Source organism: Odocoileus virginianus, chromosome 20 (genome assembly GCF_023699985.2).
Source record: "Odocoileus virginianus isolate 20LAN1187 ecotype Illinois chromosome 20, Ovbor_1.2, whole genome shotgun sequence".
In the NCBI taxonomy this organism is placed as follows: Eukaryota; Metazoa; Chordata; class Mammalia; order Artiodactyla; family Cervidae; genus Odocoileus; species Odocoileus virginianus.
The window spans coordinates 14,355,513-14,377,989 of NC_069693.1; the positions used below are offsets into that span (position 1 = coordinate 14,355,513).

Here is a 22,477-nt window from a genome sequence, read left to right on the forward strand (position 1 = left end):
GGATTAGTATCCCTGAAACAAACTTGTGGAGAATGTTGGGTTAAGGTCTTGTGCTAGGTTAAACACAGGCCTTCTGGAGATATTTTGTGCTTGGAAAAGGCAAAAACATTAACCTATTAATGAAGACTGATTTTGTAATAAATTCAAAATACAACTATTTAGAATTAATAGACTTGTCATAAATGAAGCTGGTCTAGATTTTGCTCTTTAGGAGTTATTCATATCTAGTTTTATATCAGGACTATTTTACCTGTGCAAAATTGCTAAAATCCTGTTAAGGATTATCTGTTTCTTAAGACTTTCACCTATGCAACTATCAGATTTTTTTCCTTCAACAGGAACTTCATACACACACATTTATTTGTTGGTCTGTTTGGGTTCTAGAGCAGTCAGTTGTGATAACATTCTTAGAGATGAAAATGCAATCCCTCTATATTTTGACATATATTGGAATACATATTGTACATACAAAGTGTTACCTTAGAATTAAAAGAAAAAATTCTTGATAATCTGTAGTAATGTCCCTTTTGTCATCATTAATGCTGTTTCATATTTCATTTTCTTTTCATTGATTTAGACTTGCCAAGATATAGCCATTAAGATTGGATTAAGTCTACTAGTATCTAACCCCTTAATTTCTAATTTTAAATTTACTTTGCTTCTCTTCTGTTGGTTTTACTTTGTTCTTTTTCTGGTTTCTTGACATAAAGGTTTATTCATTCCTTTAACACATTTATCCATGTGACAGGCCCAGCTTTGATGGCTGTGGAAAAGTGAAGATGAAGCCTAGGCCTACAAACAAGATTTCCTTAATGCATTCAGGGGCATAAGTTCCTCGCTGAATAGAAATTTGGTGACATCTGACAAGTTCATATATGCAGGCATCTTATTAACAATGATTTCTGAAGCAGTGTATAATTTGTTTTGATTTTAAATATTTTATTATTGAAACTTCCAAACACATAAAAAAGTAAAAATATTAGAACAATGAACCCCCCATAAACAACCATTCTACTTCAGTAATTATTAACATTTTACCAACCTATTGATACTTTCTAGCTCTCTTTGCCAATTATTTTTCTTTTGCTGGAATATTTTAATACAAATCTGGGTATCTTACCATTTCCTATATGTTTATTTCTAATCATAAAATATTTTATTTTTTAATAACCACATTGATATTATTATCGCGCTTCCTGGGTGGCGCCAGTGGTAAAGAATCCACCTGCCAATGCAGGAGACCCGAGAGATTCAGGTTTGACCCCTGGGTTGGGAAGATCCCCTGATTCAGGAAAATCCCCTGGAAAAGGAAATGGCAACTCACTCCAGTATTCTTGCCTGGGAAATCCCATGGACAGAGGAGCCTGGTGGGCTGCAGTCCATGGATACAACTTAGTAACTAAACAACAAAACTAGTATTTCTAAAAATCACTTAATACTCAGTGCATGTCCACATTTTCCCCAGTCTCCAAAATGTCTCTTTACACTTTATTCAATCTGGGTCCAAATAATGCCCACATATTGAATTTAGCTGATGTGCCTCCAGTCTTTTTTAAAAATCTGGTTAACAGTGCCCTTATTTTTTCATGCCACTCAATAGTTGAAGAAATCAGGTCAATTTTGGGAATTGTTTTGGGAATTTTATACATTCTGGATCTGCTTGGCTGCTTCCTGTGGTATCATTTACTTTGTTCATCTATTTCTCAAATTCTTGGGTTTAAAAAAATTTTTGATTTGAAAGTTTGATTCCTTCTGTTCATTATTTTGGCAAGAAAACTTCATAGGTAGTGACATGTACTTCCTAACTGCATTATACCAGGAGGTGCATACTGTCTGACAGTTTCACTTTTATAGATGTTAAAATCAGCCAAAGGGCTTAGAGATGGTCAGCTAGATAAATCCAATATAAAGTTCTCACTATATACTCTTTCCCCAAATAGTTTTAATATCCCTTGAAGATCACTTTCTGGACATTATTCTTTAAATTAGGAACTAGAAAATGATTTTTCTAATCCAAATATCAATTTTTTTTCTGTATTTACTGGTAAGATTTATTAAATTAAAAAAATTTTAGTTTGATGAGTTTTGGGTGACCCTGAGACCTGATTCACATGGAAAAAGCAAAATAAATACTTTTCCCTTTATTTATTAGTTTTCAGAATGAATTAGTATCCAAGCATCTTCCCAAACTGATCAAATTAGGCAGCCATAACCAAGTAAACTATCAAACTGCAACTGGGGTCATGTCAAAAAACCCAACTCCTACTGGTTGAAGATGGGATTCTATGAGCATCAAAAATTTACTAGTTGTAATGGAATGTTTTTTTTCTTTCTACAAGAGTAACATATACACACACATATGCACACACATACACAATTATATTTCCAAGTGGTTAGTTTCTTTTTTGCCATCTTTTGGATAGTTTCTAATTAATCTTGAGTGGTGGTCAGAGAATACAGATTATAAAACATTTACCTTGTAATTTGTTATGGGAAAACAATTTCATATTTCTCTTTGCTTCTTCAACCACTATATTCTTAACCTCATATGCATGAAATTCATCAGGTTTTTTTTCAGCATGAAATTTCTGATGCAGCTCAAGTGATGAAGAACTTCCTGCATTCAATATAACCTCCTAGATTTTATCCAAAATAATCTTAAGTTTAGTAAGTACTGAGCAGTGACAGAAGGCATTTCTACATTTATTACTTCTATAGGATCTTCCTTTCATATGAATTCACTAACACTAATGATGTTAATAACAACTACAGATAATATTTACAGAAAACATGCTATATGGCTGCTGTTTTTCCAAGTATTAACTACTCAATCCTCACAATGATACAGCAGGCTGACTCTGAATTGGCCCCAGTGATCCCTTCCTCCTGGGATTCATACTCTTCTATAAGCCTGTTCCCTTGAGTACAGGGCAGCCTAGTTTCTTGCTTCCAAGCAATAGAAGGTAGCAAAGGTAATGAAATAATTTCATTTCAATTATTAGAAACACAAGATGATAGCTTCTTTGATGCTAGCAGACTCTTGCTTTCTTGGATTGCATTCTCTGATGAAGCAAGCAGTTATGCTGAAGAGGCTCATACAGCAAGGACCTGACTGAAGTCAGCCTTCAGCCACAGCCAGCTAGAATCTGAAGACCTTAGTGCAAAAGCCCTCAGGAAATTAATTTGGCCAACAACCACGTGAGGTTAGAAGTGGGTCTCTTCCCTAGTTGAGCCTTCAGATGAGACTCAGTCATGGTTGAAACCTTGATTTTAGCCGTGTGAGAGGCCCTGAAGCAGATGACCTAACTAAGTTATGCCTAGACTCCTGACCCATAGAAACTGAGATAATAAATGTATATTATTTTAAGCTACTAAGTTTGTGGTATTTTATTATGCAGCAATAAATAGCTAATATTCATAGATACTACTATCACCATTTTACAAGTGAGCAAAATGAGGCACAGAAATTTAAGTACCTATCCAATTATACACTGGTAATACAGTGGTCAAATGGCAATAAAGATAGATAAGGCTAAAGATTTTCCTGCATTCATTATGTTACTTTCTCATATGAATATGCTGAAGACAATGCTTGAATGGTGGTGGAAGCAACCATTAAAGCAACATTGTTTTCTGTAGTATAAATTTTTTATGCTTAATGATGAGCATCAAACAAATTCTCTCAAAAATGAATTTTCTGATGTTCTGTAACATAACGTGCATTTGAAAGCCTTGCATTAAATTACATTATGAATTTTCTGATGTTGAGTAAGGTGTGAATGTTGTCTAAAGGCCTTCTTACATTCCTTACATTTGTAGGGTTTCTCACCAGTATGAATTCTCTGGTGTTGAGTAAGAAAAGAATAAAGTCTAAAAGCTTTACCACATTCCTTACATTCATAAGGTTTCTCTCCAGTATGAATACTCTGATGTTGAGTAAGTTGTGAGAGCAGTCTAAAAGGTTTTCTACATTCCTTACATTCATAAGGTTTCTCACCAGTATGAATACTCTGATGTTGAGTAAGTTGTGACAGTAGTCTAAATGCCTTCCCACATTCTTCACATTCATAAGGTCTCTCACCAATATGAATGCTCTGATGGGAAATAAGTTGTGAGTAACTACTAAAGGTCTTCCAACACTCCATACATTCATAGGGTTTCTCACGAGTATGAATTCTCTGATGGCGAACAAGTTGCTGCCTTAATCTAAAAGTCTTCCCACATTCCTTACATTCATAGGGTTTCTCACCAGTATGAATACTCTGATGGACAGTAAGCTGCTGGCATATCCTAAAAGCCTTTCCACATTCCTTACATTCATAGGGTTTCTCCCCAAAATGTATTTTCTGATGTATTCTAAGGTCTGGACCACATACGAAGGCTTTCCCACATTCCTTACATTCATAGAGCTTCTCGGAAGTATGAAGTCTTTGATGTCGAGTAAGGTGTGTACATTGCCGAAAGGTCTTCCCACATGCCTTACATTCATAGGGCTTCTCGCCAGTGTGAATTCTCTGATGTCGAGCGAGTTGCTGATGTACTCTAAACGCCTTTCCACATTCCTTACATTCATAGGGCTTTTCACCAGTATGAAGTCTCTGATGCTGAGTCAGTTCTTGGAGGACAGTAAAGGCCTTCCCACATTCTTTGCATTCATAGGGTTTCTCACCAGTATGAAGTTTGTGATGTCTGATAAGGTGTGCACGCTGTCTAAAGGCCTGCCCACATTCCTTACATTTGTAAGGTTTCTCACCAGTATGAATTCTCAGGTGTTGACTAAGTGTTGAACGACGAATAAAGGTCTTCCTACATACCTTACATTCATATAACTTTTCTCCATTATGAACTCTCTGATATTCAGCAAGAAGATTATGCTTTTTGTAAGTGGTCATTTTTTCAGAAGCAATTTTCACTTGCCCAAAATATCCCTCTTGTGGTTCCTTTTGCCCCTCAATTTTGCTTTTGCATTCCCAATCACTTCTGAAAATGGAGTCCTGAAGGCTATAGCTTTTAATTCTTTCCATTATCTCCCACTGGAATGAATATATTTCATAAATGTCCTTTTCTGGAGATAAAATATTGGCACTGTATCTGGACTCCAAGTCTGAAAGAAAACAAGAAAGCAAACACACAATGTTTTCCTGTTCCAGAAGAAAGAAAACTAACAGAAATAAAAAGCACCTAAAACAATGCCTATTACTGAAACCAAGTAGGACCCTTTGGGGCTCCTGGGCATGGTAGGCTTTCTGTGTCCCCTGTTTCTTTGCAGAGAATAGACTCCAGCCTCTATGGACCTTCCCTAGATTCCAAAGGGAAAATCTGAACAGGTACAAATCAGGGAAGGGACAGGATGCAGAAACAAGGGGCAGTCAGGAAAAAATACTGCAAACTTGGGTCAGAGTCCTGGTTCCACCACAAGGGATACACATAACAGTATCTTTGAGCTCTTCTGCAGAACTAAAACTCCAGCAATTGGAAGCTGTTCCAGAGAGAAGGTGACAATTTGATAACCTTGAGAAGCTCATCAAGATACCACCTGAGGCCAGATTAAAGGAACCAGTGAAGCTCATCAGGCCAGATTAAATGAAAGCAATACAGGCCCTGCACACACCCTGATCCTTATCAGCAACCCTGATCTTGAACTATTGCTATAAAACTTTTCACCAACTCCTCCCAGGTTGGGACACACAATTTTTAAAGCAGAAGCCCACCGTGTCCCCCTTTGCCTGGCAAAGAAATAAAGCTATTCTTTTCTACTTCACCCAAAACTCTGTCTCTGAGGTTTGATTCACCACCAGCATGCAGAGGCTGAGTTTTCAACATTATTAACAGTGAATGGATTAGACATCTTTAGAAGACATTGTATTCCTGCTAATATAATAACACATATGTGTACCTAAAAAACCTATTTCCTGTAAAATTACACACCAAATATTAAGAGTTTATGGGGAAAACAGGAAAAATATCTCCAGAATATCTCCAGGAGGTATTGTTTTAATACCTCCAAGAGAATTACAAAAAAAAAAAAAGAGAGAGAATTACAACATGACTGACAAACTGCTACTCAATGAAAATGATAGAAGCCAGAAAAACAAGAAGACAGCTGCTAAATTAACTTCCAATCCAGAGTTCTGTACTCCAGAGAATGAAGAAAAAATTCTGTACCCTTTAAAAATGAAGACGAAATAAAGATAGTTTCAAATAAAACCTAAGAGATTTCATTGCCAACAGGCACAGTAAAAGAAATACTAAAGGAAGTTCTTTAGGACAGAGAAAATGATTCTAAGCAGAAGCACTACAGTGCAGAAAAGAAAAAGGAGCACTGTAAAAGGTACCTGTGTCGGTAAATGCAAACCAGTATTAATAACAGTATATAAATTAATACTCTGTGGGGATCTAAATGTATATAGAGTCAAGATAAACAATAGTAAAAAAAAAAGTAGAGGGTACATAAAAAGACTTTAAATGTTATGAATGTCTCTACAATATTGAGAAAGATATAAAGGAACTAATTTAAGGTACAATGCAGTAAGTGAAGAATGCATGTGCTAACCTCTAAAGCAACTATTAAAAACTGAAGTGTGTGTAACTAACACACTCAAGAGGCAAAGCTAAAATAAAACATTTTGATTAATCCAAAATAGGCATGAGAGGGGAAAAAAGAGAATGCTGAACAAACAGAAAAAAGACAGTGGATTTAAACCTAAATATATAAGGTTTATATTTCCCTGGTGACAAACAGTAAAGAATTCACTTGCAGTGCAGGAAGACCTGGGTTCAAGTCCTGGGTTGGGAAGATCCCCTGCAGGAGGGCATGGTAACCCGCTCCAGTATTCTTGCCTGGAGAATCCCCATGGACAGAGGAGCCTGGCGGGCCAACAGTCCACGGGGTTTCCTGCCTGGCAACAGTGCATGGGGTTGCAAAGAATTGGACATGAATGAGCAACTAAGCACAGCACATATAAGAAAATTACTTAACTGCAGATGGATAAAATGCACCAACTCAAAGACAAAGATGCTCCTTATCCACACAGGGAGAAGGAGGCTGTATGAGGAGTTCAATCTGGGTAAAGAAAACATCCACTTGTGGAGCAGCCTCAAGTGTGGAGGATTCAGACCAAGGAGCAGCCCAGCAGTATATTCTGGGCAAACCCACCATGAATCTATCATCTGTCTATCTCCCACCAGTAACATTCAAATCAAAGTCACTACCATATTCCACTGTGACAAATGAAAAGACCCTCCTAATTGGTCTTCCTACTATTTATCTTGCCCCTATTTGACCTATTCTCTAGACAAATCAGCTCATGACATTCCCCTGCTCAGAAATCTCCAAAGGCTTTCTATCACAATGACTTCCCCTATGATACACAAATTTTACATGACCTAGCCCTTGCCTAACCTTCTGACTTGATCTTGTTACTCTACTTCTCACTTACCTTTTGAATAATCATCCTGGCCTTCCTCCTCGTCTTCTTTTTAAAATTTTTATTGGGGTATAGTTGCTTTATAATGTTGTATTAGTTTCTGCTGTACAACAACGTGAATCAGCTATATGCTTACATATGTCCTGTCTTTTTTGGATTTCCTTCCCATTTAGGTTATCACAGAGCACTGAGTAGAGTTCCCTGTGCTACACAGAAGGTTATCATCATCTGTCTATTTTATAACAGTATTGATAGTGTCAATATGTCAGTCCCAATCTCCCAATTCATTCTACCTGAACTTCCCCCTTGGTAGCCATACGTTTGTTCTCTACACTACTGTGTTTCTATTTCTGCTTTGCAAGTAAGATCATCGAGAAAAAAGGTAAGGATAATAATAAAAGTTTGCATGCTGGCCTTCTTGCTGTTCCTCAAACATCAAAGTCTTTGCCCTCTAACCCAAGGTCTCTGCATTTACTGTTTCATCAGGACTGTTCTTGCTTTAGATATTCAAATGGTCTGAGCTCTTTTTCATGTCTCCACTCAAAAATCATCTCTTCAAAAAGCCCCAAACACCCAAAAATCTGTCTACACCTCCCAATTTCTATCTCCTGTTCACCTCACTTTTCTTAATAACACTTGCCACTACATAAAACTATTCATTTACTTGTTAACTTAATGTCCTTACTCTTATTAAAATGTACACAAGAAGACTGCTGGGAACTACCACAAGTATTGCTGAATAAATGAACATATTTTTAGGTAAGCAAATGTATGTATACTAGCTAGACTGCAAAGAAACTGGACCCTATAGAGACATTGCTATGGGCTGAATTTTGTCCCTCCAAAATACACTTAAGCCCTAAATACCCAATGTGCCTATATTTGGAGACAGTGCTTTTAGGAGGCAATTAAGGTTAAATGAAGTAATAAGGGCATAATCCTAATTCACAGGACTGGTGGACAGAATAGGACAGGACAGTACTGGTGGCCTTACAGGAGGAAGAGAGAGATCTTCCATCTGCAAGCCAGGAAGAGAGCCCTCATCAGGCTCCAAAATGCTAACCTTGATCTTCTGGCCACCAGAACTGTGGGAAAATACATTTCTGTTGTTTAAGTCACCTATTCTATGGTGTTTTGTTATGGCAGCCTGAGCTGCCTAGTACAGGTTTAGATCATGATGAATTACAGTCACTGATCAAGAAAGACGATAGCTCCTCTCTTGGCTCAAATCTTTTACCTATCACCAACAGGACATTTTAATTTACTTTTTGTTTTAAAATAACTGCAGATTCACAGGATGCTGCAAAGAAAAGTACAGGGAAGTCTCACAAACCCTTCACCCTCCCTCTCAAGGTGAACATCATACAAACTATAGTACAATATTCAAACCAAGAAATTACCTTGGAATAATCCATAGGGTTGATGTAGATTTCATCAGTTATACATGCCCTCATGTATGTGTTTATAGACAGGTCTATGCAATTTTACCAAAATAGCCTTGCCTGAGGACTTCCCCATAGCTCAAATAGTAAAGAATCTGCCTGCAATGCAGGAGACCAGGGTTCAGTCCCTGGGTCAGGAAGATTCCCTGGAGAAGGGAATGGCAATCCACTCTACTATTCTTGCCTGGAGAATCCCATGGACAGAGAAGCCTGGTGAGCTACAGTCTGTGGGGTCACAAAGAGTTGGACATGACTGAGTCAGTAACACATAATGTTAACACATAGCCTTGCCTAACCCTCACCACAATCAAGACTCAACTGCATCATAACCACAATGTTTATTCCTTTGTAGCTTCAACCATCTTTCCCCCTCCCTACCTTCCTAACCCTGGGTAACCACTAATCCAATTTCCATCTCTATAATTTTATTATTTCATAAATATTAATTAGTCATATGGTATAACCTTTTATGATTATTTTTCTCACTCAACATAATTTCTTCCAGGTTCATCCAGACTATCACATGTATTAAGAATATATTCCTTTTTGTTGCTGAGTGTTATTCCATGGTATGGATGCACTTTTTACCCATTTTTAATTGAGCTGTCTATCATTATAGTGTTGAGTTGCAGTGTATCAACTGGATGTTGGTCTTTTGTTTTACTACTATTTTCTCTCAGTCTATGACTTGCTTATTCATTCTTTTATTGGTATATTTTGATGAGATAAAGTTTTTTATTTGGATAAATTATGACATCAATTTTTAATTTTTATGGTTACTGCTTTCTCCTAAGAAACTTTTGCCTAATATCAAGTCATTCCCCTGTGTTTTCCTCTAAAAGCTTTGCATGCATGCTAAGTCGCTTCAGTCATGTCGACTCTGCAATCCTATGGACTGTAGCCCGCCAGGCTCCTCTGACCATGGGATTCTCCAGGCAAGAATACTGGAGTGGGTTGCCATGCCTTCCTCCAGGGGATTGTCCCAAGCCAGGGATCGAACCTGTGTCTTAAGTCTTCTGCACTGGCAGACAGGTTCTTTGCCACTAGCACCACCCTGGGAAGCCCATTTACATTTTGCTTTTATATTTTTTACATATAAAATGTATACCTAGTTTTTAAATTTTTATTTTATTTTTTACATTTGACTTTTAAGATTTTTTAATGTTTAGTTTTTATATTTAGGACTAAAATCTATCTCAAATTAATTGTGGTATGAGGTCAAGATTTTTTTTCCCCAATTATTCCAGTATCATTTGTTGAAATACTTTCCTTTCTCCATTGGAAGACTTTGACACCTTTGTCAGTAAATAAATGACACTTCTAAGTGCATGTGAGGTCTACATCTAGGGTCTCTGTTCTATTTGCTGATCCTTAGCCAATACCACAATGTCTTGATTAATTTAATTTTATAATATATCTTAAAGTATCTTGAAGTCATGTAGTCTAAGTTCTATAACATGCTCTTCCTTTTTTGAGATTATTTTAGACATGCTAAGTCCACAGATCTTCCATATAAATTTTAGAATCAGTTTGTCAGTATCTACAAAAAAAAAAAAAAAAAAAAGGTTCCTAGGATTATGCCTGGAATTGTGTTGCATCTATACAATTGACATTTTTATAACAGAATTCCCATCCCCAAAATGGTATCTTTCTATTCATCGGATCATCTTGGCAATGTTCCATGGCTTTTATCATAGAGGTTTTGCACATTTTTTCAAATTTATTCCTCAGGATTTTGTTTTCTGACCCTACTGTAAACTGATTTAATTTACTTTAACTTTTCTTAATTGACTTAACTTTAATTTTCCAATTTTTTTCATATATAAAAACAAAACTGATTTTTGTAGCTTAACTTTGTATCCTGTGATCTTCACTAACTAGTTTGAGTAGATGTGGTTTTGATTCCTTAGGATTTTCTAAGTATATAATTATACCATCTCCAATAGTTTTACTTCTACCTTTTTGATCTTTATATCTCTTATTTCTTTTTCTTGCCTTATTGCAATGCTTGGACGTTCAATTTAATGTTAAGTAGGTACAGGGAGACTGGGCAATCTTGTCCTGTTCAGTCTTAGGAGGGAACTCTTCAATCAAATATGATAAAGTTAATGACACAGTATTTTTTCAGCAGATGCCCTTTATCACACTGAGGAAGCTCCCTTTGATTTCTAGTTTCCTGAGAGTTTTTATCATGAATGGATATTGAATTTTGTCATATGCTATTTTTACATTCATGGAGATAATCAAATGATTTCTCACATTTTTGTTAATATGGTAAATTACACTGATTAATTTTTAAATGTTAAACCAAGCATAATCTCCTGGGGTAAACCCTATTTAGTCATAATTTCTATATATTGCTGGATTTAATTTTCTGATATCTTGTTAAGCATTTTACATCTATGTTCAAGAAGGACAGAAATTACCAAGAGGGGGAGGGAATTACAAACTTACATCCTTCATGAACATAGTGTAAGAATTATAGTAGTCTCATAAAATGAATTGGAAGTTCTTTTTCTGAAGGAATACGTGTAATACTGTACTATTACTTTCTTAAATATTTAATAGAATTCACCAGTGAAACTATCTGGGTCTAGCATTTTCTTTCTGGAAAGACTTCTGACAATGAACTTAATTACTTTAGGAGATATGAGGTTTTGCATATTTTCTTTTTACTCTTGTGTCAGATCTGGTAAGTTTGTATTTTTCAAGGAATTTTTCCATGTAAGTTGTCAAATTTACTGGCATAAAGTTATTCATGATATTTGCTCTTTTTTTTAATATGGAACATGTCATGAATTTGCATGTCATCCCTGTGCTGGGGCCATGCTAATCTTCTCTGTATTGTTCCAATTTGAGTGTATGTGCTGCTGAAGTGAGCACTCTTATTCTTTTAATGGCTATAACATGTTAAGCAAAAACCTCTCTTTCTTCCCTGGTATTAGTAATTTATGTTGTCTCTCTTTTTTTTCTTGATTAGTCAAGTTGGTGTTTATTAATTTTGTTGATCTTACTGAGAAATCAACTCTAAGCTTTGTTAAGTTTCTCTACTTCTTTCCTTTTTCTATTCTGTTGATTTTAACTCTTATATTATCATTTGTTTTCCTTCTACTGAGAACAGCTTTTTTCTCTGAAGTGGGAGAGAAATATGATGTGAGAAATAGAGAGTTGTAATCAAGGCCAGTAAGAAATTCCCTTGTTAGCCCAGGTTTAAAAGATTTTAATTTGCTTCCTAGGTCTTAGGCCTTTCCTCTACAGGCTTTTGAAGAGCTATCTGTAACTCTCAAGGGAATCTCTCTACCCTGACATGCTTGGCTATTACCTACAGTAATGATTTTCCCATGCCTACACAGCCCTCACTCACCAGGGTGATGTCTTCCTGTTCCTTCTCTCACAACCATCCAGGGCTCCTTCCCTTCATCCAATAAGGTAATCACATCTGGCTTAGACATGGAAGGTCCTGCTTAAAATATAACATAACATGAAATTATAAACCCAAAGTCCTTAGGTTCAGATTTGGCTAAATTTATAATAAACTAGTAGTTCAAAATGGTATTTTATAAAGTATACAAAGAAATGCTAGGAAGTTGAAGAACACTCACACTAGGGTAACCTCAGAACCACTAAGAACAGACATCAGATAGTCAAGAACAGGCTTTAAAACAATTTAAACTCATACAAGCTCTGCTGAGAGGCAGTCTTATTTAATAGTTGAGAACACAAAATATGGATCCAGATAGTACGGGTTCATCCTGCCTTTGCTGCAATGTTGCCTCAGCAAATTATTAAACTTCTGTGCCTAAATTTTCTCATCTGAAATAAGAATAATAATAGTACATTTCTCATAGAGTTGTTGTGAGGATTAATTAGAAATATACAAGACTCAGAATAGTACCTAAGTACAAATATACACATTTATATATATGAAAGTGAAAGTCACTCAGTCATGCCCAACTCTTTGTGACCCTATGGACTGTAGCCTGCTAGTCCATGGTTCCTCCATCCATGGAACTGGGCAAGAATACTGGAGTGGGTAGTCATTCCTTTCTTCAGTGAATCTTCCCGACCCAGGGACTGAACCTAGGTCTCCTGCACTGCAGGCAGATTCCTTACCATCTGAGCTACCAGGGAAGCCTGTTATATATACACATAATATATGTGTGTATTAGCGGTTGATTTCTATTGTTATCAATTGGCTGAGAGAAGAATAAGAGGATTCCTGAGACATCCTGAGATACTTACTAGGATATTCATTTAATATTAAATGTAAAGTTCTTAGACTTTTAACCTTCAACCACAAAGCAAGTAGAACTGAATATGTCTGTTATACAAAACAGAATGCATTTACTTGAGTTTTAGATGAACTATGTGGATTCATCTCCTACTATGTAAATTCTACAGGCTCCTCTGATTTTTAAAGAGATTCAGAATCCCTGTGTCTAGGTATTCTCTTCACAGGTGGATTAGAATTGTTAGCTCAAATACAAATTGAATTCTGGTTTCTTGAACAATGTTTCTGTCAGAAAAAAAAATCCAGAATTCAAACCCAGCCCCTGTGTACTAAGGAAACGTGGAAACAACAGAGCCTGAAGAAAGTCTGAAGGACCTAGCCTGCTGAGCCTGAGAACGACAGTGTTAAAAGGAGGGCCCTATTTCCAACCTAATAAGACTTAAACCATTCCTTTGGAACAGAGAGAAAAATTTTATCTAGTTTCTCAAAACACAGTCCTTATACTGATAGAAGAGAAACTCAGTATAATTTGAGATAAACTGCCTTACCTAGAGAGATGAAGTTGCTGTAATTCTCCCACATCACATCCCTGTATAAGTCCCTCTGTGCTGAGTCCAAGAATTCCCATTCTTCCTGTGAGAAGTCAATGGCCACATCTCTGAAAGTCACTGAACCCTGAAAAAAATAAAACTCATGTATTACTTGTAAAAATACATGAAATATTTTTTTATAAATAGAGAGGGGATCAATGATTGCATTGCAGAGAGGGAGGGAGCACCGAGCAAGCACATTTCTTTATCTATTTGTTATTTATTTCTGGTTGTGCTGGGTCTTCATTGCTGCGCTCTGGCTTTCTCTGGTTACAGTGACTGGGGCTACTCTCTAGTTGTGGCGCATGGGCTTCTCATTGCAGTGGCTTCTCTTGTTGGAGGGCACATATTCCAGGGCTCGCAGGCTCGGTAATTGTGGCTCACAGGCTTAGTTGCCCTGTGGCATGTGGGATCTTCCCAGATCAGGGATCAAACCCAAGTCCCCTGCATTGGCAGGTGGATTCTTAACCAATGGACCACCAGGGGAAGCCCAGAGCAAGCAAATTTATGCCATGTGAATGAGGCAGTAAGAAAATTAGCATCATTGAAACACAGTGCTACATGTTATAAACCGTCCTGTGACAGCAGATAAGGTTAAATTTTTACCCAAAAATATCTGGAAAGGAATAAATTAACCAAAAGAAGTCCCAATGTAATGAAACAGTGCACACAAGCCTTTAGCAAGCTGTTTCTCCACCACAAATTCTTAAGAAGTATGAGATCTTCTATCTTCTTTTCCCTTCACTGATAATGAAAAAATTTTGATAAAAATTTCTCTCAAATGCACTACAAAATCTCTCAGAAAATGACTCAAGTTCATCATAAAATCAGATTTTATTATAAGCACTTTGCCTACTATGACAAATTCTTTAGTCTATTTTTTTCAAATTTGCTACATGGCAGTCCACATTTTGAATGCATTAAATTCAATCTTTCTTTGCTCTCTCTTTAGATTTCCGGATTCAATACAATCTCAAAAATCTTCCTCAACCCTCACATTCTACACTATTACTTATACTCATGGCCGGAGGAATCTGGCAGGCTACAGACCATGGGGTCGCAACGAGTCAGACACGACTGAGCAACTAATACATTATTTATGCATCTGTATGATCTTCTTAGCTCTTTATCATTCATCATCCCTCACTGAACACCTTTCCTCACTTCTGAGTTAGAGAGTGTGTGTGTGTTTAGTCGCTCAGTCATGTCCGATTCTTTGCGATCCCCACAGACTGCAGCTCACCAGGCTCATCTGTCCATGGTATTTCCCAGGCAAGAATACTGGAGTGGGTTGCCATTTCCTCCTCCAGGGGATCTTCCCGACCCAAGGAGACCCAGATTGAACCCAGGTCTCCTGCATTGCAGATATTTTACCATCTTAGCCACCAGGGAAGCCCTGACTGTTAAAAATAGCACTCTGGATCATGATTATCAGTGAGGAGTGATTTTACATCCAAGAAGACATCCAGCCACGTCCAGAGACAATTCTGATTGGCACAACTGGGGAGAGCGGGTGTGAGTGTTAGAAGCATCTAATAAATGTCTAACATGGATACTGTTAGACATCCAACAATGCAGAGGACACTCCGTGGGAATAAACGATTCTCTAGCTCAAAATATTAGTACAGTTGACACTTGAATGACAAGGATTTGAAATTCATGGTACCAATTCTATGTGTATTTTTCTCAGTCATAAATACTACAGTATGATGCAATTCTAGGTTCACTGAATCTATGGATGTGGAACTGCAGATAATGAGGAATTCCAGATATGGAGGGATGGCGTACACAGAGGGCCAGATTTTCAATCGCCCAGAGGGTCAGCGCCCCTAATCCCTGCACTGTTCAAAGAGCAACTGTAGTTTCAAAATTGAGAAACCCTGCTTGAAACCAGCACATCTGGTAAAACTGTACAAGGGACTCTGTTCTTAGTATTCTTCTCTCAGGCTTTCCTGGAGATAATTCTTGACCTCTCTATTTGCTGTCTGGTTCTGATCACCTCCTACTCAACCCACTCGTGAGGGAGGGATCCTAAACAGTATGAGATGACTGAATATCTGACACCTGATAGGTGTGACTGACGGCAGTTTATTAGTCACATATACTCACAGCCCAGGAGAGGAAGACATTACACGTCATACAGAGACACACAGGGGATATACTCAGGAATAGGGTGAACAAGCAGATCTGTGGGAGGCAGGCTTTACAGTGAAAAGAGGATGAAGGATTCTGTGGCCAATGCAGGATGATGTGATGGCTTGTTTGAATAATTCTGTGGGCTGGCAGGGAGGTGACTTATTAAGTCAAGGACCAGAAGACGTTCAGCTGGTCTGGCGAATAGAGGAACTAGCCAGGAAAATGGGGGCCCAATCTGGGAAACTCTTAGTTAGGTCTCTGGAGTCTCGACAAGGTATCAAGGCAGCATATGAAATTTTAAGCCTCACAAAACGAGGCCTCAATCAAATCCCTACCTCTTCCACCCTCTACAAAGCCTTACATCCCATAACATTTCAATGCACTAATATTTCGGCCAACACGAAATCTTGTTACCTATTTAAAAAACTCAGGTTTGTGAAGAAGTTTGGTGTTTTCCCATTCAGCAGTCAAATAAGACCAAATTCTCTCTTTCATCAAACCACAAGATTTTCTTTCTTTTTTTTTTTAAACCACAAGATTTTCAAGGAAAGTTCAAAAAGGGATCTCCCACTTTGTATCAATAATCCATTGCTGAAAATCAAGACATTCTAACACTACATAATTTTCCCACCATTTTGGGTGGGTGCCTATTTTCCTACCGTTTTAAAGCAAAGAATTATATTGCATTATACATTAATTCCAACCCTCCCACTAACTTCCCATTTCCCCCAGGACAGAACTCCAGCACGCATGGGTCATGCACACATGGTATCTTTGGCTTTCGTACTTTCTTTTGGCTTTGCTATTTCTTTTACCAAATGTTTTTTTCTCACTTGCTTTGTTTCTCCACAATTTTCTTCGATACTTTTCCAACTTTTTAGGAACTCATTTTAAAAAATGACAAAAACAGGGGCTACATGGGATATGCACCATGAAAGTGCGTTTCTAATAAGAACATAATGGAGGAATGACTCATACTCTATATAATGCTCCTATGCCTCTCCTTCTGCCAGCAACACCAATTAAACATATCCCCTTTGATGATATTTGCAAGCATTTCAAAACATCTGCAGATGGTTCTGATGGTTCAGCAATTGTATTTGGAAGACAATAAGACTTCCTGTATATTATTTTCTGTTTTTTTTTTTTATTTTCTGTTTTTTAAATTAAAAAAGTTACATTGAACTATATGATTTCACTTATATAAAGTCCTCAAAATAAGCAAAATTATTATAGGGTATTCAAAGTCAGGGTTACATTTGGACGGATGGGGGGGTAGAAAGTAACCAAAAGGGGGGTATCTGAATGCCAATAACATTCTCATTCTTCTCCTGAGGGCTGATACAACAGATATACTCAATTTATGAAAATTCATTTAGCTGCACACTTAGGATTTGAGCACTAACCTCTATGTATGTTTTGCATCAATAAAAATTTTTAAAAACCTTTAAAAGATGTTAAATTCTGCATTGGGGATGTAAATTTTTGTTGCTGCTGTTTGTTTGTTTTTGGCCATGCCACGTGCCATGTGTGATCTTATTTCCCCGACCAGGAATTGAACCCATGTCCCCTGTAGTTAGAAGTGCAGAGTCTTAACCACTGGACCACCAAGGAAGTCCCTGGGGATATAAACTGTTTCCATATAAAACCAGACCAAAAATCAGTGTTTTCAGAGAAATATGCTTTCACTGAAGTTTAGGTATTAAAATAAAAAACTAAGATAAAAAATGTTAATGGGGGACATTCGGCAGAAATTATCTGCTTTTCTCTAAAGGCAATTTACTTCTGCTCCCTCGTGGCTCTTGACAGAAGATAGTCCATATCAGTGGAAAAAAAGAGAAGGGTACACAGAGGGGACACTGGGATATTTGTCTCCAACTCTCACAGGAATGAGAGGGACTAGAGTAGGTTATTGAATGGAGTTCCATTAAACAGAAGTTTCAGAATAAGGAATGAGTATGAACACATGGTCTAGAAACAGGCAATATTTCAAAAAGGAAGAAGAAACATCAACTTACATGGGCCATTGTTTCGAACTGCAAGCACTGGTCAGTCGTTTTCAAGATTTCTGTTAGAGATCTGCAGAGTTCAGATAAGCCAGATCTGGAAGAAGACAAAGCAGCGATAAAACCAGAGGTGCCTCAGAGCTCCCCCAAATGACTTATGTTAGTATGAGTTTTTTTCTTCCATTCCTGCTTCCAAAATACTCCTCACCACTCTCATATTCAAACTGGAGGAGAGCACAGGGAGTCTAAAGAAATCCAAGCTTTGATGTGTGCACATGCTCCGTCTCACCCCACTCTCTGTGACTCCATGGACCTTAGCCTGCCAGGCTCCTCTGTCCAAGGGACTTCCCAGGCAAGAATACTGGAGTGGGGTTGCCATTTCCTATTCCAGGGGATTTTCCCAACCCAGGGATTGAACTTGAGTTTGCTTGGCAGGTGGATTCACCACTGAGACACCAGCAAAGCCCATGTGTTAAGAATACTACCTAGAAAAGAAAAACAGAAAGTCCCTGACTGATGTCTTTTAGGCACTGATAGCAGTCTTACGACTGCTTCCTTTCACAGCATCCTGGCAAATGGGTTTATTTTGCTTCTGAACCAATACTTTGGGCTAAGATGCCTATGAAGCCCTCCAACTGCTACTAGATCTTCTTATCCTACTAGTCTAACTGTGCAGGTAACATCATCAAAATAAAACCTGTAAGGCATAAATCTTATTGTACGAAATCCACGCACCTCCATAGAGACCTAATAGCTATACTCTGGACGTAACTTGACAAGTGTTTGCTGTCATTAGATCGATATCTCCCCCTTCATGATGGACTGGGTTTTCCAAGTGGCGCAGTGGTAAAGAATCCACCTGCCAATGCAGGAGACATAGGAGACGTAGGTTTGATTCCTGGGTTGGGAAGATTCCCTGGAAGAGGAAATGGTAGCCTTCTCCAGTATACTTGCCTGGAAAATCCCATGGAGAGAGGATCCTGGCGGGCTACAGTCCATGGGATCACAGAGTTGAGCACGACTATGCATTCCTACTACTGATGATGGATTACTAAGTAAAGTGGGAAAGATTTAAGTATACATAATGATGCGATTTCATATACTGTTGTAATTACTAACATAGGCTTTGCTGTCAAACTCCTAGGATATAAATCTCAGCTCTCATAGTTATCAAACTGTGTCACCTTAGACATGTTACTTTGCAGCCTTAGATTCCTCCTATAAAAAATGGCGATAACTATAGATTCTATCCCAAAGCATTGTTATGAGTATTAAATAAGACTCTACATATATATAGTAACACACTAAAGTTGCAAATAAACATTTAATAAAAGTCAGCTATATTACTGAAAATGAAGAATACTACATACTCCTTCCCACAATTATTAAAGAAAATTCTCTTCTGCTCTTTCTTTATTCTTCCACAAAAAATTTGAGCTTCTCAGCCCCACTCTTCCTCATAATGCTAATAAATTTCAAAACTTCAGGTTGGTAGGCAATTCCTCTTGATTAACAACAATTTACAGAAGGATAGACAGCATGAGGATGGATGAAGCACACGTGGCAAAATCCTCATAATTTTTGGATCTGGGTGATGAGGAAAAACATGGAATTACAATTTAATAATAACAACTAAATCTATTGAGCATTTATGTGTCAAGCATTATCTGAGGATTTTATATACATTAATTCACCTATTCATAGCAATCCTATGCAGTAGGTTCTATTATTATCCTTTTACAGATGAAGGAATAGTGGTGCAAAGAGATGAAATGAACTGCCCCAACTTCACCCAGTTCTAAGTGGCAAGTTAGGATTAGAATCCAGATAATTCAGGTCCATGACTCATACTACTGCCACTACACTAAACTCCCTTTCAGAAGACCACATAAATATGTGATCTGAATCACACACACGCTATCAAAAACCTCAAATCACACATCAAATTTCCATATTAATGTTTTCCTTCCTTCCTACTAATATTTCCCTTCTCTTGTTAACACAGATTTCTCTATTAAAAATCTATCACCTTTCCACTCCTAAAGGCCTGAAAAGCTAAGACTTTGTCACCAATCAAACATTCTCCTATCTTTTCCTGCTTTGACCTCAGGGCAGTGGAAAAGACCAAGGTCATCTAGGGTATGATTCCAACTAAACTGTAATCTTCTCAATAAATGACAGCCTAAAATAATGCTATGCAGTTAGCCTCCCTGTATGACCTGCAGATCACTTAAATTATTAGAAAGCAGCAGCTCACAGGTGGAATTAAATGACTGCCAAGTGTTCATCTGAATAGCCAATGGGAGAGGAGAGGCTACCCTTGGCAGGAGTCAGGGTTCTACCCTCATCTTCTCCATCATTCACTGGGAAGGAAGAACAAAACACCAGGAAAATGGGTAATATATTTCAGCTGGTTGTTAAAGCCTAACCAGCTAAAGACTACCTGGAATAAGCCGGCAGAGTCCAACAAAATAGGACTGACTCAAGAGAGGGAAGAAATTCATTGGAACGTGACAGAGGAGAGGGATAAGAAAAGCCCCTCCGTAAACAGTTGTGCTCCAGCTGAAGGATTCTGAGGCTATGGGGAACCATTCTGGAATGACGGCTGCTACTGAAGTGAGAACAAGATATGCAGGGACTAACTGGAGATTGAGGGCTATTAGTGAAGTGAGGGTAATTTAGCAAGCGGATATCCCCCGAAATAAAATAAAAACAGCAAGGCAGGTCTGAAGCAACACTGGTAAGAAAGCTATAAGCTCTCAAAAAGGCAGTCTTTATGGCATTTTACAACTGCTGCGTGACCTGCGCAGTAGTAACGTTTTCTATTAACTGTGTAGTTGATTTTGTCCGTCTTTTCTCTCTCAACCAGATTAACAGCAGGATTGCTTTTTGTCTTAGTCTGACCTATTTCTCACTTCTTTCACAGAAGCAAATGTCCCCGGGTATAGAAAAAAAAAATTAAAATTACACTTCATGGAACAAAGAGGAAACATCATATAGATTTCCCCCTTTCTAAAGATTGGGGGACGGTGACGGGAATCGACGCAGTGAGCCTTTTTCCCGAGTTCAGCCAGGCCAGACTAAGGACACACCCCCGCTACGACCCTCGCTCCCACCATCCATCACACACACTACCCGATGGAAATAAGAGGGAGCCTGGGGTGAAGCTGTGCCTTCCCAGCATCGGAGAGAATGGCCAGAGTACAATGGCCAGAGCTGGAAGCGGTCTCCGAGTTCAAGAGCGCTGCCTTGGGAGGGAGCTCTGGTTAAGCTGTGGTTCTGAGAGCTGTTGTTCTGCGTCTTTTTGTTACAGGCCTTCACTGTGTGTTCGTAAATCTAACTCGGAGCCATTCTGGGCCGCTGCATCTGCGCGGCCCTGAAGCAGGAGAACAGAGGACGCATCGGAGCACCCAGTGTCCGGGCAGCGTCACAAACTACACAGTCGCTGCAGCCGGGTGCACACAGAGACCGCGCCGCCCCCGCGCCGCCCCCGCGCCCATTTCCTCAGTGCACGAGACCAACTCACCTCTCCGAGCAGAAACCAGCAAGGAAGCAGGAAGGAAACTAGGCGCAGAGGCATGTGGGAAATGTAGTCCCGGGTAGGGAGGGCCTGGTCTTCGCCTTAGCGGGCTGCGTGGGATGCGCAAGCGCGGGCGCGAGTGGGCAGGGCGAGAGCGCGCCGTGGACCTCCCGGCTTGGGGTTCAGCTGAAGCGGCACCGGCTTCGAGGCTGCACGGGGATGAATGAGGTGCCCGCTGCCAACTTGGGTTTGAGGTGTCTCTGCAGAACTGCTACTGGGGTTTAGACACGTCTTGGCACTAACAGCGCCTAATATATATAGTACTAGACACACGGCAGGTGCTCTCTCTATATACCCAAGCAGGACGTAGGTACATCAAGTCTCAATATCCCCAAACTCTTAGAAGAATCTGGACACACAGAGGTTGCTCGCGCTCTAGTTCTTTCCCTCCCCCGCTTCCTCCTCTCTTTAGGTTTTTTTCCTCTTTCCCTCCTGCACTTGTGAAGGTATAATTCTATAAAAGCCTACTAGGTTAAGGTGGTTGATACTGTCATTTAGATTTTTTTGTCCTTACCGATTAAAAAAAAAAATCTAGTAATTACTAAGATAGGGTGTCTATTTCTATTAGTACCCCCAGGTTTTGCTTCAAGTATTTTCAAGCCCTGTTAAGTACATACATTTATGATTGTTTTCCTGATGAAAAGGTCTGAAAAGTAAACATTAGAAAGGGTGTCCTCAGATGAGTAATAATTGAATTTGTCTTGTGCTGAGTTCATTCAGGAAAGAAACTGGATAAGCCTGCTGGGGACCACACTGCAGCATCCTCATCTTAAAATTTTTATGTATTGGTTCATAGATAAAAGAATTTTTTGTCTCTCAAAAAACTTCAGGAAACATCTGAAAGTATCTAGGCTTATCTTAAATCTCACGTTTTTGAACAGTTAAATATATATGGAGTAGGAGATAAATGAAAATTGTGGTAGTGGATTTGTCTCTAGCTTTAGTTCATTTTGTTTTTGCTTCATGTAACAATATTTTAAAGCACATTTATGATTGTGTGTCTTCCTAATGAATTGACCCCTCTATTATGAAACATCTCTCTTTCTCTTGTCTTGACATCTGTTT

At 38.5% G+C, this 22,477-nt stretch overlaps 1 protein-coding gene and 1 non-coding gene across 5 annotated transcripts; both read right to left on the minus strand.

The window, feature by feature from the left end:
• Positions 1-918: 918 nt before the first annotated feature.
• ZFP14 (ZFP14 zinc finger protein) lies at positions 919-21,446 on the minus strand. Of its 4 annotated transcripts, none has more exons than XM_070451816.1 (5): positions 21,359-21,446; positions 17,845-17,929; positions 13,649-13,775; positions 12,234-12,329; positions 919-5,104 (listed from the first exon to the last, which is right to left on the minus strand). In XM_070451816.1, the coding sequence occupies exons 2-5, from the start codon at positions 17,851-17,853 to the stop codon at positions 3,738-3,740; spliced, it is 1,599 nt and encodes a 532-aa protein (XP_070307917.1). In that variant the 5' UTR covers positions 17,854-17,929; positions 21,359-21,446; the 3' UTR covers positions 919-3,737. The 4 variants fall into 4 exon arrangements, with proteins under 4 accessions (XP_070307917.1, XP_070307915.1, XP_070307916.1 ...); XM_070451814.1 differs by having other exon boundaries at positions 12,234-12,332; XM_070451815.1 differs by lacking the exon at positions 21,359-21,446 and adding an exon at positions 19,203-21,309 and having other exon boundaries at positions 12,234-12,332.
• On the minus strand, positions 11,646-11,752 carry LOC139030063 (U6 spliceosomal RNA). Its single transcript, XR_011482382.1, has one exon. It is a non-coding gene; the product is annotated as a U6 spliceosomal RNA (small nuclear RNA).
• Positions 21,447-22,477: the final 1,031 nt, after the last annotated feature.

Coding starts and splice junctions, on each gene's coding strand:
- ZFP14 (XM_070451814.1), bottom strand. Junction 12,333..13,648: donor CAGCAACTTCATCTCTCTAG/GTAAGGCAGTTT, acceptor TTATATTTTAAG/CAGGACCTTCCATGTCTAAG. Junction 5,105..12,233: donor AACAGGAAGACATCACCCTG/GTGAGTGAGGGC, acceptor GTTTTCTTTCAG/ACTTGGAGTCCAGATACAGT.